Below are 18316 nucleotides of genomic sequence, written 5' to 3' on the forward strand. Positions count from 1 at the left end.
ATATATATATATATCTTACTATTCCATAGCTTAATGTATAAAACTACGTTTCACATTAAGCAATAAAATGAATTTTGTATCAACAAATGATTTTAAATATGGTTTCAATGATTTAAATGAGGATTTTTTTCAAAAAATGTGGGATTAAAATTAAATTCTTTTATTTTATTTTAAATTAAAGTGAAAATTTTGTCACAGAAATAGCTACTGCTGTGTAACCAAAGATGGCGTTTTCGGTTTAGATGCCAGTGACGTTTACATATAAATATGTCAACGCAATCCCCGGTTAGTTTGGTATGAAATTAGAAGGAAAAATACAATTTTATACCGAGTGTCAACTAGTTAGACTTAAATTAAGTCTCAAAACAGTATTTCTAATTCTAATCAATCAAGCTAACAAATTTGTTTTTCTCTTTTTTCATGATTTTCCATGCATTTTGCTTTTACGGTCCAATACTGTTTATAGATTTGTTTTTTTCCCTGCATGCTGTCTGCTGGAATACCAAAATAGCAATTCAAATATAACAAATGTATACATACCGATTAACCAATGTGGCATTTATGTATTTAAGTGCGGCATCGAGACCCAAAATTTCATTATGTTCGTCGATGGATTTGCCGCCAACAGCCATCCGTGTTTCGAGCACTGATCTCGTTTGTGCTAGTGTCATGGTGTTTCCTTCTATACCGACCGAATGATAAATGTGTTGAAAATATGCTTCTTTTTTAACGCGTCGCAATGCAGCATTCGACTCATGTATGCTTGATAATGCATCACGTTTTGCATCCAATTTATTAAGACGTTCTTGATCCAATGCCTCAACAATAGTAGCCGTACGCATTCGATTTGCCAGTGCTTCGCTGTGGCTTGGATTGGCAGTGAGTGCCTATAAAAACAATCGATTACTACAAGATTAAAAAATTAATAAATAACAAAAGCAACAAACCTGAAAATACATCATATCTGCCGAGATAACGTCAGAATGACTATGCTCAAGATATTCACCATATTTATTTAGCACTTCGGGATGTTTTGGAGCCAAAGCAAGTGCATGTTGAAATAATCGTAAGGCTTTATCAATTTTTCCTTGGTACTTAAGGTCTAGCGCAACTTTTAACGTACTAAGAGCTTCATTTTCATCTGAAAGAGTGAAACGAAAATCTATCAATCATTTGTTGCACATAATATAATTACCAAAATGAGAAAATACCTTCAACTGAATTTCGTTTTTTGCCTATTTTCTCGTGTGGATCGGATGCAGCATTTTTAAGATGATCAGAACTAACCGAATACAATGAATAATCGTCACGCACTTGGAGATAGTGCACATCCGATAAGTAATTTGGTAGTTTTCGTGTGGTTGGCGAAAAATGTGTTAAAATTAACATAATTGTAACAGAACTTATAACCCCCATCACAAAGATAATCGAATAAAAGTAAATTTGTTGCATATTGGATTCGATGATAGATTGTAGACAACGAATAAGAATAAATCAATTCACGAATGTGTATGGAAGAACAAAAGAATGGACACAAAATAAAAGAATAAATTGAAGAACGAGGTAGATTCTGTGGTTTAAACGAAAAATTTCGGTGTCTAGTTCCACAAATGCAATCACGTTGAAATTAGATATAAGGCCAGAACTAGGAGTATACTATGATACAATTATAGCTGCCGTTTTGCAATACTTCTAACAATTTTAAATGATAAATCTCGTCGAATTTAAACATTTTCAATCACAATTGTTGTCAACCGAACCAATATTATTTTGTTACTATTATTTTGCAGCGTCAGCTCTTCTGACTATATACCACATGTACGTTTGCAAACAGTATTGTTTGTATGTGATAAATGTCATAAAATCAATAAAAAAAATTCTAGTGATTACGGTATATTGTGATCGACTAAACACTTTTTTTTATTTATTACTCATTTTATTTGACAGTTCTGACTGACGTCGTTCTTTTTTGTTTTGATTTCAGTTTTTTTGGGGTGCGTTCCTCCAACATACTAACATTCAATTAAAATTGTTCTGCTTATGGACGTTTTTCACTATAACAGTTTTGACTTTATAAAAAAAATTAAAAAAAATTAAATGATTTTCTGTGAATAAAATGTTGTGGTTAATTTCATTTAAACTCGTTTAAATCTAACATCGCTTCCGCGTTGGCCTTGCAAAGTGACAGTCTGATAGCTTGACAGTAGTGTGAATGTCGTAAAAATAAACGTTTACTCCGTATAGTTCAGTAATCAAATGGTATAGCGCATATTTGAAGCATCCATTGCATCCATTTTAACAGAAATTATTTATATTTATTTTGTGGTATTGTGAATTTTAATTTTTTTAAAACGAAACAAAAATGGGTGGCGGAGATTTGGTAAGTGATAATATTGAAATAATATGTGCAAGAAATGAAAAATAGCTAAATACGTAATAAATTTTGTGCTTTTTTATGTGGTTATGTTATAAAACTAACAACAAATATCCGATTTTTCTCTCGACAGAATTTAAAGAAATCATGGCATCCAAATACATTGAAAAATCAAAAGCGTGTATATGAAGCAGAGCAAGCCAATGCGGCCGAAAAGCGTAAATTGCAGGAACTACAGCGTGAGATACAACATGAACGAAATTTCGAAGAGTTGAAAAAAATTGGCCAAAGTTCAGGTGTTCTGGCTGCTGACGACAGCAAACGGCTCGAATGGATGTATAAAGGTTCCGAAAGTACATTGAATCGTGAAGATTATTTAACGGGTCGTGCGATTGACAAACACTTTGAACAACAAGATAAAAATGAACGACAAAAAGAAGCCGCCAAATTGGTCGGTGTTACTGAGCCCATAAATCATGTCGAACATGAATGCATACCATTCTCTATACGTGCATTTCGGGGTGCACCCGCGGTAAAAAAAAATTAAATTTTAATTTTATTTAAAATCCAAAGCGGCTCTTTTACACATGTTTTATTTTTCACCGTTTACAGAGCGAAGACCAAGTTGATTTGCAGCGTAAAATTATGGAAGATCCATTGATGATGATACAACAACGTGAAATGGAAACACGTCAAAAATTATTGCAAAATCCAGTGAAATTGAAAGAAATCCATCGACTTTTGCAGGCTGATAAAAAATTAAAAGAATCATCGTCGCATAAAAAGAAGAAAAAATCGAAAAAATCACACAAGAAAGGCTCACATTCGGATTCAAATGATAGCGATGATTTAGACTCACAATTGGCCAAAAAATATAAACAATTATTGGGTGAGAAGGGTGAACAATCGGATGTGTTGAACATTGATAAATTGTTGCATGAAAAATATGAAAAATTATCGTCGGAATTGGATAAAATAAAAAAATCAAAAAAGAAGGAGAAAAAGAGTAAATCGAAAAAGGAAAAAAGAGGCAAGAGTAGCAGCAGTGACAGTTCTGATTCAAGTGCTGAAAAATCGAGAAAAAATAAACCAAAAGATTATAAACGACATGAGTCACCGATGAGACATCGTTTCGATAGAAACGATGACAAATATGCCAGAGATCGTTCAGGTCGTTCGCCACAGCGAAATCGATTCAATCAATCAAGAAGATCTAGATCACCGAGAAGAAATGATTGGCAACGTAATGAAAATAATTCGCGTTTTAAAAATGGTAGAAACGATCGATTTGACAATTCACGACGTCACCCAAATTCACGTCGACGTTCAATTTCTCGACAAAGATCTCGTTCACCACGTCAAAATCAACAGGTCGAACGAAGACCCAATTATCGTGGTGGTCGCAATTCATCCATTTCACCAGCTCAAAATGCGTCGTCTCGAAATAAACGGAACTCATCGTTTGATCGACACCGAAACCAAAGGAATGACAACCACAAAAATGAGCGTCGTCGCAACAGCAAATCAAGGTCATTGTCACCAAAACGAAAAACGAGACGGTTATCACGATCCCGTTCCAGAACTCGTTCAAATGAACGACAAGCAAGAAAATCACGAACCCAACATAGAAATGAATCAAAATCACCTGAAAAACCAAAATCTTCACTAGAAAACGATAAGAATCATACGGAACGGGCGGTGCGAACAGTTGCATTGCCACCAAAAAAACCTGCATCCAGATCGGCAAGTAGCAGCAGCAGCAGCAGTAGCAGTGGTTCGGATTCAGATGATAGCCGGGAAAAGAGAGCACCACTCAATTATGGCCTGGTTACAGCCGGCGGTGAAAAAATTGAATTAAAAAATGACAAAAAATACGTGCCAACTGTTGTAGAAAAAAAGACCACATCGACGTTTATTCCGCCGTCGCAACCAAAAAAGAAATTAACCGAAGAGGAAAAAGAGGCACGTTTACGTGAAATGCAACAGAATGTCAAATGGCATGATAAAGAGCAAATTTTAAGCCGACAGCGTCATGAAGAACGCCAAAAACGTGAAACCGAACAAGAGAAAAACATGGAATTTGATCGCAATTACATTCACAAAGAGATGCACAAGGCGCTGACAAATCAAAATAGCGTTGAGGCTCGATTGAAATCAAACAAAAATAATATTCAACGAATGTCTAGTTCGATGCATTCACATTTTGCACGAAAATAAATAAAATGAAATCATCTTAAGATGACAGAAAATGAGGAAAAAATTATATTATAGTAAAAGATATTCACTTATTCCATGTAACTTATAATCTGATTACATTTGAGGAAAAAAATCCATATCCAATAACCAAGCATAATAAAAGTTTCCTAATAATATTTTTTCCTTAAGATGGCGCTGAATTTCATTATTTCGCGTACAATTTATTCGTCAAGGTATTCGCTAAGCAAAGACTGAAAATACAACAAAAAAATCACAACTCTACATCTGTTTCGCTCTGAATTCTTGTCGTTGTTTTGACAAGTAAATAAAATGTTTTGCTATCTCTTGCCAAAGTTTTGACGTTTGTTCATCACTGTTCCAGCACATAATATACAGACTATTCCATTCATGCTTTGAATAAACACGAATGCAGTTTTCTCTTTCTGTCGGTAAATAGTTTATCAGAGGTTACGTTTTGTGTGCAAAGACGCGTCGCGGCGGCAGACATAATTATTGTATAAAAATATTTATTTTAGTTTTTTGTTTGTAGTTTTGTTTTGTGCATGCCAATAATTTAGTTATCGTTTGTGGGCGAGGTGTTTTTTTTTTTGTAATTGAAACCAAAAGCTGAATTTTAAAAACAGCACGAATGTGTAAACACCAATATCATTTGTGATATATTTCCATAGATTGAAGAGGCTAAAAAAAGGCTCATTTCAGTCCGAGGTGATTGAATTTTGCCGTAAGTGTTTTGGTTATTGTTGTTTTTGTTTGTGTAGTTTTGTAGTATAAACGTGTATAATTTTCCAATAAGAAATACTTTTTTTTATTTGCCGCAAAAATTTTGTAATTTTAATGGAAAAAAGCTTGCAAGCATGGTTTTAATATCGTTTTCATTTTTTATTCGATAAAATGTTCATTCGTGATTTCTATCCAATCGATCCCGGTACCATCGATCTTCGCGATCGGTTTATGCAACAAGTGTACAAAATATACACACCAATTATCCAATGCAGTTTTTTGAGTGTATTATATTCTGATAGCAATTTATCAAAGACATGAAAATTTAACGAAAAATCAGATAAATTTTCAATAGATGGCGCTTCATGACACTTTTTGAGTAATTTTAAATTTTTAAGTCGTCAACGTGATCGAAACATTATTTTACTGTGCTGGCGATGGAATGTCGTACATTCATTTTCCTGGAACCATTTATTTCAACAAAATAACTTTGAATACTCAAGTTTAATACGACATTAAACAGTGGGAGAAGTAATATCAATTTTTCATCAAAAATACCTATCAAAACCGTTTTATTATTTTGATGCTATTGCGGTTAATAATGCTATTATTACTTTTTTCCACCAAATTATGATCGTTGGAACAAAGCACATAAGCAAGAACTAAAGGAGTATGTGAAACTTCAAACTTTATCGACTCCTTTCATATTTTGCTTGAACATTCGTATAAATTTTAATAGTTCATTACAAATAGGCGTATGCATCTTCTATCATTAGTCCGCCCAATATCAAATGTGTCAAAGGGACATAATTTACTACCAAAAATATTCTGAACCATCAAAATGCTCGCTCCGCTTGGATATACCGATATATGTATGTATTGTAATTCTCTTACAATACAGGTTTTTTTTGTTGAATATATTTGTTATTTCACAAATCGTTAATAAAATCCATCGTATTTCTGTGACAATGCGTGAATTCATTGGAGATCGACATTTGCCAGACATTATATTGAGATATTTTCAGCCAGATAAATCAGCTCAGACAACTGAAGTCAGGCGCCGAAATATAGCCACAACAAAAGAAGTAGTTATAAAAACACTTCCTCCATTGTTTTCACTCCATGCCAGCTCCTGACGATAGCAGCCTGAGCAGATTCATCTGTCTGAAAATATTTCAATATAATGTCTGACATTTTCAAAAACTATTATTTTCGTAAAAGAAGAGCAATGCGTTTAAAATGTCGTTTGTTGTTTGTGAAAATGTTGAAATGTTATACAATAAAAAATTGACAAACACATAAAAAATCAATTGAATTAACTTACAATCACAGCGGTAATAACAACACGATATGAATGGCGAAATGACCAAGTAGTAATTACTTTTCAATCAGAAATACATGCCCACAATGTAACAATGAACCCAATATGAATGACACAGAGAAATGAATTCATTAAATTTTCACAACTTTACCATACTATCATTTTAGGATGATTATCCAAAAAGAAAGAAAAAAGAAATACGGTGACACATGTGATTTAAAGCTTTGATTTATTTCTTGTATGCACGTTGTACAGCTTGATTATCGATGCAATATAGCGCAGAGTCCTACTGTTTACTAACTTCAAATAAATCAATGAAATGGAAATGTCGTTTGTTAACCAAAATGATCTACCATTGAGTTGTCAATCGGTACATTACATATTATGTTGAAGAAGCGACCATTTCTTGTTTAAAAAAATATTTGCATGCATAAACTGAAGTGGTCGATTTGATTTAGATTGAAGCTTCATCATTTACATACCAATTCTCATTGTTCTTCAGACAAGTAGCTTGATACAGTTGGGCATTTTTAGTAAGTTAACTTTGTTAGTTATTACTTTTCTATACTCATATAAGTTTTGTTTTTAGAATTTAATTATTCGAAAAATTCAATTTCACTTTCCTTGTCATTTTTCTTTTTGAAAATCGTTAAAATGACCACGGACGAAATATGTCAAATAAACAAATTTTGAAGAATTTTTTAAAAATTAAATCCGTTCGAAATCACTAAATGAATGGATGGACGAAAAATGTCAGTTTTGGACCAGAATATTTTTTTTCAAGCCGCCAATATCGAGAATTTGAACCCGAAGGTAACCCTTCAAAAAAAGTGGCACCGAGAAAAATATATATTACTCTTTTACTTCTCTTGAACTGAGGAATCCGTGGTAGCGATAATTACGGAATCTCTGTACATAGTAGAGATGCTTTGATTTTTAGCGACCAATAACACGTCCAGAATTCTAGGAATTTCGATAATCTCAAAGTTATTGGTAAATAATTTTCATTAAATTGTCTCAGCTGTACAATAGAATGATGAGACCTACGTTTTATGATTTTATTCCTGAATAGCAGAACTGCAAACCTTGTACGATATTTATGAACTCGAAATAGCTGACCGGCAAAATTGGCAATGTCTTCATTTTTTACTGCATGTTGAGCATACTCTTGTTCTTTTATTCATATTACGAATTAATCGAGATTAATCAATGCATCATGAATAATTGTGAACATGCACAGGTCAAAAAAAAAGACTGAAAACCATAAGTTCAAATCATCACGATTGCAACACGTTGATCCATTTTCAATTTATTCACCTCTTTGATAAAAGCAACGAAAAAAAAATTCAAATTTATTTCGCGTAGTTCAAGTCTTTCAGCGAACCCAATTAAAACAGTTGAAAATCATAATTATTATTTATGACGCATGTAATAAGAAAAGACAGTCTTCTAAAGGTAAATGTAGTTTGAATGCAGACAACCGGTAGCATACAAAATGAATCGTGAAGGTTTATTCTTTTGTTATAACTGTTCCCACTATTTCTCCATTAGCATTTGTTTAATAGGTAGTCCATCTATGAACTACTTATGTGCAAATCGATGCATGTGCCAAACCCATTGTCTGCACGCAAGATCTTTTTCATCATAATATTTAACCCGAATACATATGTGGCTATAATCGAGTGCCCTTCATTGATTAATAGTTCCAAAGGTTACTAGTCAAATAAAAAAAAGAGTCCAAAGAAGAAGAAAGAAAACAAGAAACAGAACGGAGCACAAAATGATCCGAGTCAAAAATTATAGTTTCATACATAACAAGAGGTTAAGTTCTTGGCATTTTTTTTCATCCACTCTCTCTTCCTCTATCTATCCCACTGAATTTTATCTATTGTATATGCAAAACGCATTCGATGGCGTTAGGCCAAAAAAAACTAGCGAACAGAAATCGATTAAATCTGAAATATAAAGACATTGAATTCAAAACAATCCCATAGTACATTATCATAATTGAAAATTATTTTATTTGAATTGTGCACGGTTGGTTGCAATTTCTTGATTATCGATGGCCCCGATGATGGATTTTCAAAAAAAAGGATGGAATATTGATAAAAAAAATGTATAAGCATTATATTGTTTTGTATGAGATGAATAAACGAAAAAAAGCATAACGTTAAAAAAATGCTCGCTTTCATTCAATAGCATTAAATATGGTAGAAAAAAGGAAGCAATGAGGACGACAATCTGTCGCTACTTTGTTTCTCTTTTTTGCATATTATTTGCGGTCGATTAACAGCGAATCTACAACAATAACAGAGCAGACTGTAAAAAATAAATAAAAAACACATAGAGAGAGAGAGAATGCATGCATAAGACTACCATAGACTCCCCAAACATTGTAAATATTCAATAGTTATATGTCCGATGTCGCGAGTCCAATCCATCAGACTTAAACACTGAAAAATGTGTTTATGTATGTGTGTTTGTCCGCGATTCGTGTGCTTTCAGATTTAGAAAATCGCAACCGTTTTCAGATATCTGGCTAGTGTATTGTATGTCTTGTGCTACTCTTCCTATCGTATAAACGTTTAATTTCTTTTTTCCGCGTTTTTTACATTTCTTTGGGTGTATATGCATATGCGCGAACAAGAGAGAGAGAGAGAGAGAGAGAAAGAGTATAACATTTTTTTCGTTCGTTGAATTGTGCAATATTCCATCAATTTTAACTCGTTCAACCGAACTTGTTATTAGCTCAGGAATGATTGTACTGAGATGAGCCGTAGAAAAACAGAATCCAAACATTACATCCATTTCAATTCTACTCACGTAAATCATGTACACCACAATTTCAAATGAACGCAAATAAGAGCATGGTACACACACACACACAAGAGACGAGGTGAACGGAGCCAACAACTGCAACCACTACCGCTTTTACCGCTATTGCTGCTGCTGACAACAATATACTGAATTTCGTAGATTGTTACCGTAAATCAGCTGAAGAGCAACGAAACAAAACGAAAACTGAACGCAAAAAAAAAATTCAACTCGAAAACAACAAACATCAAATGAATTCAAATATGTACAGAAAAAAAGAATCCAATAACAAATCTACATCATCGAAAGCCAGCCAAACAATATGCACATTCTCATAATCGGCAACGGGTGGAAAAATACACAACGAATCTATTTTGACTACTGGTTATACATTACATACCTTCATTACTATTATCATCAGTTGTAATTATTATTGAAATGAAAATAGAACGAATGCAAATCGCGCGAAAAAATTAAAAAGAGAAAAAAAAACAACATTGGCGACAAAATGTTGAAGGAAACATTGGCATGAAATGCCATCCAGTCGAATTCTGAAATTAACGAAGCATTTTCCCGCCATTGTTTCATTATTTCAACTTTCATCCCACCTCACCAATCTGTTTTTTTTTTCTCTTCTTATTCTTATGCCCGTGCAAATTGGCCCGACGAAAATGAAAGAGAAAAAAAAAACGATTTAGAGAATTGAACTATCGTGCATCGTCAACCACAAATCTATTGTGCAAGAAATTTGTGCCGTTTTGGATAGTTAAAAAAATTAAATAAAATAGTGTACGTATACTTCCTCTCATACTTTAGAAATCCCATGATTTTCGTTTCGGTAACGAACCACCATAAAGCACAAGAAATTGCTTCCATTGGGTCAGCATTTCGCTCTTTCTTTTTCTAAACAGAGAGTGTTGAAGAAAAGAAAATGTTCGAATTAGCATATTGTGATGTTTCATACCAATGGACTTAAATTGAAAGTAGCCGATTGTAAGAAAAAAACCGAGCCAACATTCAAATCAACTCATCGGAGCGCCAACCAATGAAATAATGCTAAATAACTTTAATTCATTGTTTGATTTTGAAAATTATATGTTACATAAAATCAATGACGAATCCGTAAGCAAATTAAAAGCATGGGCAAGTTGAAAAAAAAACCTGGATGTTTTTATGCAGCAATAATTTTACTATTTTGAATGAATCCCTAATGCTGAGCAATCTCATCGGTGCGCTATGACTTTGAAACGAATGAATAGAAGAAGAGAAAAAAAAACAATTGGAGAGAAAATGTTCGTGTTGAACGTTCGATGATGTGTCTCTGTGTTGTATCGCTGTACCGTAAACAATTGCCGTTTATCTTCTCTTATTGTAGAAGCAGTTTGCAAATATATTTTTTTTTCCTCTCGTTTCTGTTCAATTTTCTTTCAATTGCTTTCTTTTGCCCGTTGTTAACTTCTTTCAAATCGAATGAATCGAATTTGCATGTTAATAATTTTCATATTGTGATATTTGTTGTGCGCTGCATTATATTCGCATAAAATCATTATTTGCTGTTGCACCATACATTTTTTTTGTTGTTGTTGTTTTGCATTTGCCATAACATAATTGAATTGAAATTTATTGTACATTTGGCAAAAGCCACGAATATGAGGAGAAATGAAACCAATTTAGCAGCGCATTCACAATCAAAGCCACCAAACATTATAATAGTAAAAGGAAACAGAAGGATGAAAATTGAAACGAAAAATACACAGAAAAATTCCCGCTTTTTTTACATATTTAATATGCAAATAAATATGTTGCATTCGATCACACACGATGAACATGAAATCGTGTGGCTACTTGATTGTGCTTCTGCATTCCGAATGCAACACATCTCAACCGCTATACACAATTGATCGGTAATGCATCGAAAAACGAACGGATAAATTAAGAAGCGAACAAAATTACAAGCACACTAAATCTAAGCGCATACACAAATATTTCGATCGCATTTACGCTCTCTCTCTCTCTTTCGCATTTTCTCTTCGTTTTACGGAAATATAGCAATTCGAAATTACTTCTTTGTTCGTCGACTTTATGCAATTTCCAATTCACTATTTATTAGCATTTGCGTTTTTTAAACGATATTTAAAAAAAAAAATTATTCACAACACAATCTTGTGTGATTTATAAAGATGGTGTTCGTGAACTTCGGAATCGACTTTCATCGTTTAGCATCAGATAAAAACAAAAGTACTTAATGAATAGATTGACTTTGGTATAAAATAACTAACAAGTATTTCAATGGAATCACATTTTTTCCAATCGATGCGAAATATTAAGTAACATGAGACAATTACTCAATGATTATCTATTTTGCACTCTCATGCACAAACACAATAAATGAGAAAATAAAATATTATTTTTCATAACATCGAAATACCATTTCCATTCAATATTTAATTATATTAATAAATTATGATCAATCCAGTGATCAACGTACTTTAATTTTTGTGTAAAAATGGTGTTAATATTGTCAAGGCGTGACGAGATGCGATTAAAATCGTATTTGTTATTGTCATCTTAAAGTCACATTATAATGGTGTGGCTTAAAATGTTATCTAGATGGTTCGCAAAGGTGATTGTTTTGTTGTTGTTTTTTTTATACATCATAATAATTACAGTTACTCAGATGCATACAGGCTTTGAAACCGCCTTAAATTTTCAATGACATGTAACGCAAATTTGTGTCTACCATTCTTATTCTGAAAATGAGAAATAGAATTGGGTTTGCGTCTTCAACTTTTGGCAACCAATAGAAATTGTAAGAAATTCATCATAATCATCGCTGCCTACGGCTTTTGAAAACATTTGCCAAAAATGATGGTGAAGTGTGCTGGGGGATTGGGAAACAGTTTAAAAAAAATATATATGAAGATCAGACATATCTTGCATGCACGCAGTCACGAAACCAACCAAACTCTATGCGATTAAGGAAATGTTGCGTTGAAATCAAATTAAATAAGTAAGCAAAATTGGATGAAAAAGAGAGGGAAAAAAATATATATTAAATTGTCTGATAGCTTGGAGTTGTGTCGTGATATGATTGGAGCAAAATTGAATACATTGAGCCCACCATATCTGTCTTGATGGTAATTTAATAAATAAGAAAAACATGAAATTGACAAAATATGGCGACGCTTAATAGATTGGCGTGATGTTGAGGCGTCGCAACAGCGACGTACGAATGAAAATGAGCTAGGGTTTAGTATGGAACAGCCTTTTCACGATTTTTTTCTTAATATACAAAAAGTACAAGAAAAAGGATATTTTGCCCGTTGAATTAATCAGTTCATCGGTTGTGTTATGATATTCAATTGAAATATAAAACTATTTTTCTTGGTAACCCGGATAAAATGTAACAACTTTGTATTGTGGTGGTTCGAAGTGAAAATTGAAGCGCATATTTCACCGACTCATATCGACGCGGTTCAACAAGGAGTGACCAGTTTTTCTACACATCCAATAAACAAATGCTAAACTCTGACGCGAACCGCGTCCGCTAAACTCTCTCATTGTAATAATATTTTTGCATGAGGAGTTCTTCAAATTTCAGTTTTGGATGCATCACAAACCATCATCGCCACTGCCATTATCATCGAATATCGATCCGGAATGTAATGCTGTTAGTTAGACAGTTCTAATGGGCCCATAAAGTCATGGGCACAATGAGAGACCAACAACAACAACAACAACAAAATATATGCATCAGTTAGTTCATAACGAAAAATGCCCACGATAAAGGCAATAAACGAATGGTCGCACCTGCATCTAAAGCTTTGCCCTGAATGCGACTCATTTCGTATATTGACTTATATTTTTTGCTCATCTTTTTCGCGAGACATCCTATTGTGGGGTATTTGTGTGTGTATGTTCCTTTTTTAGGGAGAGAAACATCCGCATGTAAATGAGAGTGTCCATCGTCTGTGACATGTCCAATACATAACCGTTATTTATCTTGTTGGTGCTTTTTTTTTTATAAAATTCATGTTGTGTGTTGTTTTACGTTTGGACACACAGGCTTTTTACTCTTTCTTGTGTCTCTCACTCACTCGCTGTATTTTTTTCTCAATTTAAACGAAATAATAATAAAAAAAAAGTTCTGCGATGTAATGCCTACTTCGAATGTTCATGTGCATGACTACCATGGCGCGAATGTAATTCATATTCTTTCGCGATTGCTCAAATGTAAATCATCTACCATCATGCATATTGAATGCTTTTCAGCCTCCGTGCATGCTGAACATCAAGGACTAATTTAAATGAAATTAGAGAAGAAGAGAAAAAAAAACACGGTTGGATTTTATACAAAAACAACAACAAAAATTACATTTGGCGAAAAAAAGGTAACAATTTGCATCGGAAAAAGACGCAAAAAAACGGAGCTTGTCATTCTCTTGAAATGCATTTTGTTTATCGCAAGTTAGTCGCTGTTTTAGTTTTTTGGCTAGTTTTTTGTGAAATTTCTAATAAAAATTCATTCAAGGTGACACTAGAAAATCGCAAATAGTAATTTGAATTGCAAGAGAGAAAAAAAGTGACAGCAAACGGATTAATTTATATATGAATATATCAGTCAGGTATATGCAGAAAGCAAAAAGAACAACAACAGCAACAAAAATTATTCACAAAACCGGTTAGATATTTCTTTTGAAAAATACGATAAGAAACTTGGTAGCGTGGGGCATTTTTGTGTGAAACTTCGAAAAATTTGTGGATCGTTGCACATTATACATACATTCGACCATATTTTATTCTATTAGTCTTTGTCGAACAGACGAAAGATTTTTCTCGTTTCTTTTTTTTTAATTTTCGGAGGCATTTCCGTGTGCAATCGTGCTGAAAAAAAAATGTCACTTCGATAAGTTACCGTATGGATATTTCGTTTTTGTAAAATGGATGCATACGATAGCATAATTCACCGTAAGTATCGCACCGGTTCGCTTTTTTCGTTGTTGTCGTTCATTGCCATGCTTTATCAGCGTGCGATACATTTACTAATATGCTGTGTGCAATGTTCTAGTGTCGCTGATATGCATTCACTTTGCATACTTATGAAATTCCTATATTGAATATATATTTGGCGACTGTTCGAGCACAAAGCGTAAAGGTAAACATTTTTTTATTCACAATATGTAAAAACGAGGCGAACGCTTTCTATCTAGGAAATAAACTCTTGAAAATAAAGGAAGCGTGTACGCCTGTACGCACTGCCATGCAAATACAACGTATATTACATATACATCGCTAATGAAACAGAAACAAAAGTATACAAGCAAAACAAATACGTTTTTCCACTGGCCATTGAGCTCGTTCGCAATGAAATGGTATGGCTCATCGAAGATTTTTTTGTTTTCCTCCCGTTTATTTGCCACCGAGAAATGTGATGTGGAAAAAAGTAAAAGACGACACTTCGTGTGCGAGCGCGAGAGAGAGTGTGTGTGTATGTATGTGTGTGCGCTTTTTTTCGGCGTGCAACACAAAAATCAAACAATGTAAACAAAAACATAAAAATACGCTGTTTTGCACCGGAAAAAATGAATATAAAAGCACTCTCCATCAAAAGTCACCGGTCGAATTAAATGGTCGCGAAGGTTGCAATAAATGCACGTAAATGTATTGAATTTGCTTTTAACGATGAAACTGATGCAGACGACGACGACGACGATGATGATGATTACGACGACGACCGACGGACTCAGAACCTCTGAGAACCTTGGTAAAACGGTTAACCTTCCAACCTCATCCAAATGGTAAGAGTTGGAGAAAGAGAAAAGTGGAATATGTTTGACGATGCCGATGGCTATAACTGTACACCAGAAATAGAAACATAAAACAGAGATGTTAAACTCAAAATTACGACAACATATGTCGTGCATGGAATGCCATCAAAACCATTCCATGTAGATATATAGATCCATTATATTAGTCACCATTATGAGTACGAATCCATACCAAAAAAAAAAAACTCAAAACATCCTTCTACGATTTGTTAGTGCCATTATTGCTTTTAAATTTTAATTTCTTCTTTTACATTACAATTTTTATTTTCAGTTTGGTTGGTTTTGTTCTGGTGTCACTTTTTTCGCCATTTCAACGAATAATTTGACATTTGGCTTTTGATTTTGTGAACACACAAAAAAAGACAACTTTCAATTGGTACTTTAATGTGAAAATCACAACATTCACATTTATGTTTTTTTATTCTGTTTTTGGTCATGATATCTTTATTTGAAATTTCAATATTATAAATGCCACTGAAAAATAATTAAGACTATTTTTTTACACAAACATTTATCCGTCAAACGATGTTTTTTTTTTGGCCAGCATGGAAATAGTTTTGGCCAGCATTTTGCAATATAAGTGAAAATAGCTCCGTATTCCATTATTAAATGGATATATTTCACAAGTGACATAATTGAATAGATAAGAATGGTCAAAATACATACTATAGAGAAGATATATGGTATGCACCGCATATCTGCAAGCAATATGTAAATAATAATGTTAAAAATATCCAAACTGTCATTGTGGCCAAAAATTATTCCGGTCAATGTATGCTAATATCGATAAAAATAGCTGTGTGCGAAAGCGAAGGTGAATAACACTTGAATTTAAGGATGAAGAAGAACATGCAAATAATCGCAAATGTGTTGTTGAAAGGCTTTGGATAATTTCGGGTAGTGTAATAACAATGAGAAAATAAACCAATTTAATAGACAATTAAGAAATATTGTGATTCCTCAAAAACAAAGATCACACCATATAAAATAGTTTCAACCAAAAGTATTTTGAATTTCCCATCGTATTTGCAACACAAACCTTTGAAAACAACAGATTTTGATGTGATTTTGAATTATATTTCGTCACCAATCGTTAATAGAAGCAAAAAAAGTGATGTAAAGAGTTTAATTTCGTTTATTAAAAAAAATGTTTGACACAAAAATCTCTCTTTCCAAAGTCAAATGTGGTTTGCATTGTCGTACATCAATCAATCAATCAAAACCAATATACTTTTTTCTATATGCACATGTAAAACAAATCCAATTATCACTTTGCAATTTACTTAAAAAAAACTGACAACAATTTAATCTAAAATTCAGTTTGGTAAATTAATTTTTCGGCAGTGCATTAGATGATTAAAAACGAAACCAAAAAAAAAAAAACGTTTTCAAGTGATCCTGAACAAAAAAAAAATAAAATGTAAAAATCCTATGCAAAAGTCAATTCAATAACATTTAAGCTAAGTGCACTCAACACACCGCAGAATTTATGCAGAACAACAATCTGCGGCTCACTCTTGCCGAACCGCACATCATCGTTTTTGCACTTAATTCATTAACCAAAGTTAAACTAATTTCATTCGAAGGTTTTTAAAATGTACAAACAATCGATTTAGATTTACTAGATGTTTTGACGTCGCTTCGATGTGTTGTTGTTCGAATTCGAATAAGGGGGTTGAATAAAAATGTTGTTTTCAATGCATTTTCAATTGAAATTGTTTTTTTTTTTAATAGATATGATGATTGTCGTTTTATATCGCCTCTGTGTGTCAATCTCTGGGCAATTGTTTTCAATATTTGGGCATCGTTTATTCAAATTGGTATGTTAGTCAAATGGGAAATGTGACTGTTTGTATTCTAACTCCATTTTATTCGAATTTGAATGTGGTAGCGCTCGACTACCCGCTATTATTATGTTGCTGTTATGATTAAAACATTTGAAATCGATTGATGACAATATGTAGTTCTTTTCAAATCACGCATTGAACACAACGGGCAAAAAAAACCAATTGCAGTATTAAAGTACAAATAATAAATGTATTTTGTGACAGATGGGCGTTTTGTTCGACGTTAATTTCATTTCTCCCATCATTTTTCGCTCTTTAATGTTCCTTCTAACTTCCTTCTCTCACTCTCCGCACATCTTTTCCATATACGTTCCCAATTTTTTTCAACAAATCTGCATTTCTATTTGTACCTATGGCGTGATTTGCATAATGAAACCCGAAAACAAAACAACAAAAATGTTAGCAATCGTACAATGGAGAGAGAGCGAGTTGAATAAACAGCCGAATAAATAAAACGAAAGAATGAAAAGCAATGGCAAACCAATAGGAAGAACCAAGTAGCATTAATATGACATTTATTTATTTGTTCGCTTACCTTGATGAAAGGAATATATGCATTGTTGACGTAATCGATGCGGCGTCGACGCTGTGAGAAATCAAATGAGATATTGTTGTTATTTTTTCATGTATGCTCGTGCATTTTACCCCACAAAATATAGGAATCATTTATTTAATTCAACATCTTTGCTAATTTATAGTTACTTTTAATTTTTCTGTCTGTTGTTGTTCATCAAATCAATTTCTTTTATATGCGTCTAACTATTTTAATATTCACACCAAGTACGGTGGATTTTTATCACCGAATAAGAAATGCATTTATTTTATTTTAAATGGAGAGGAATGGGTGGATACGTTGACGCGAAAAATGATACAAAAATTAATATACACAACTGTGTAATGGAATACATACGCGTTTCATTATTCTTTAATTGTTTCGGTGTATGTTTCAATCGTTTTTTTTTTCTGCTGTCATCATAGCGCTTTTTTATATATATATTTGACTATTTTACTCGTCCTTCTGCTCATGTCTCGATGGAAATTAAAAATCATCCTGTCTCAATCTGAAAAAAAAAACAGCTCCTCGCATAAAAATGTGCATTATATGAATTGTGGATGCCATTTAACAAATGTTTACCTCTGTTGTCACATCGACTGATGCAAAAAAAAAAAAATATCCATCAGCCTAAAAGAAAAA

The 18316-nt window shown here is 33.1% G+C and overlaps 3 protein-coding genes across 4 annotated transcripts in view; 2 read left to right on the forward strand and 1 right to left on the reverse strand.

Moving 5' to 3' along the window:
- LOC116345268 (protein adenylyltransferase Fic) overlaps positions 1–1920 on the reverse strand; it is a 13423-nt gene extending 11503 nt beyond the window's left edge. The window contains exons 1-3 of the mRNA XM_031774500.1: positions 1212–1920; positions 948–1141; positions 541–887 (exon numbers count right to left, since the gene is read on the reverse strand). Of these exons, the coding sequence (XP_031630360.1) occupies positions 541–887; positions 948–1141; positions 1212–1452 (782 nt within the window). The 5' untranslated portion in view covers positions 1453–1920. The remainder of the gene's footprint in view (positions 1–540; positions 888–947; positions 1142–1211) is intronic.
- A 314-nt stretch (positions 1921–2234) lies between these two features.
- On the forward strand, positions 2235–4637 carry LOC116345364 (pre-mRNA-splicing factor CWC25 homolog). Its single transcript, XM_031774660.1, has 3 exons — positions 2235–2380; positions 2508–2906; positions 2987–4637. The coding sequence occupies exons 1-3, from the start codon at positions 2363–2365 to the stop codon at positions 4589–4591; spliced, it is 2022 nt and encodes a 673-aa protein (XP_031630520.1). The 5' UTR covers positions 2235–2362; the 3' UTR covers positions 4592–4637.
- Positions 4638–5024: 387 nt separating this feature from the next.
- Positions 5025–18316, forward strand: part of LOC116345085 (zinc finger protein 131-like) — a 44388-nt gene continuing 31096 nt past the window's right edge. Inside the window, exons 1-2 of one of the 2 annotated variants that reach the window (XM_031774131.1) lie at positions 5025–5085; positions 5260–5312. The gene's annotated coding sequence lies outside the window, so the exon portion shown is untranslated. Of the gene's footprint in view, positions 5086–5235; positions 5313–18316 lie in introns of those variants that run through there. The other variant, XM_031774135.1, reaches the window with a different exon arrangement.

Source organism: Contarinia nasturtii, unplaced genomic scaffold (genome assembly GCF_009176525.2).
Source record: "Contarinia nasturtii isolate CC-2019 unplaced genomic scaffold, AAFC_CNas_1.1 Cnas_scaffold_1240, whole genome shotgun sequence".
Lineage (NCBI taxonomy): Eukaryota > Metazoa > Arthropoda > Insecta > Diptera > Cecidomyiidae > Contarinia > Contarinia nasturtii.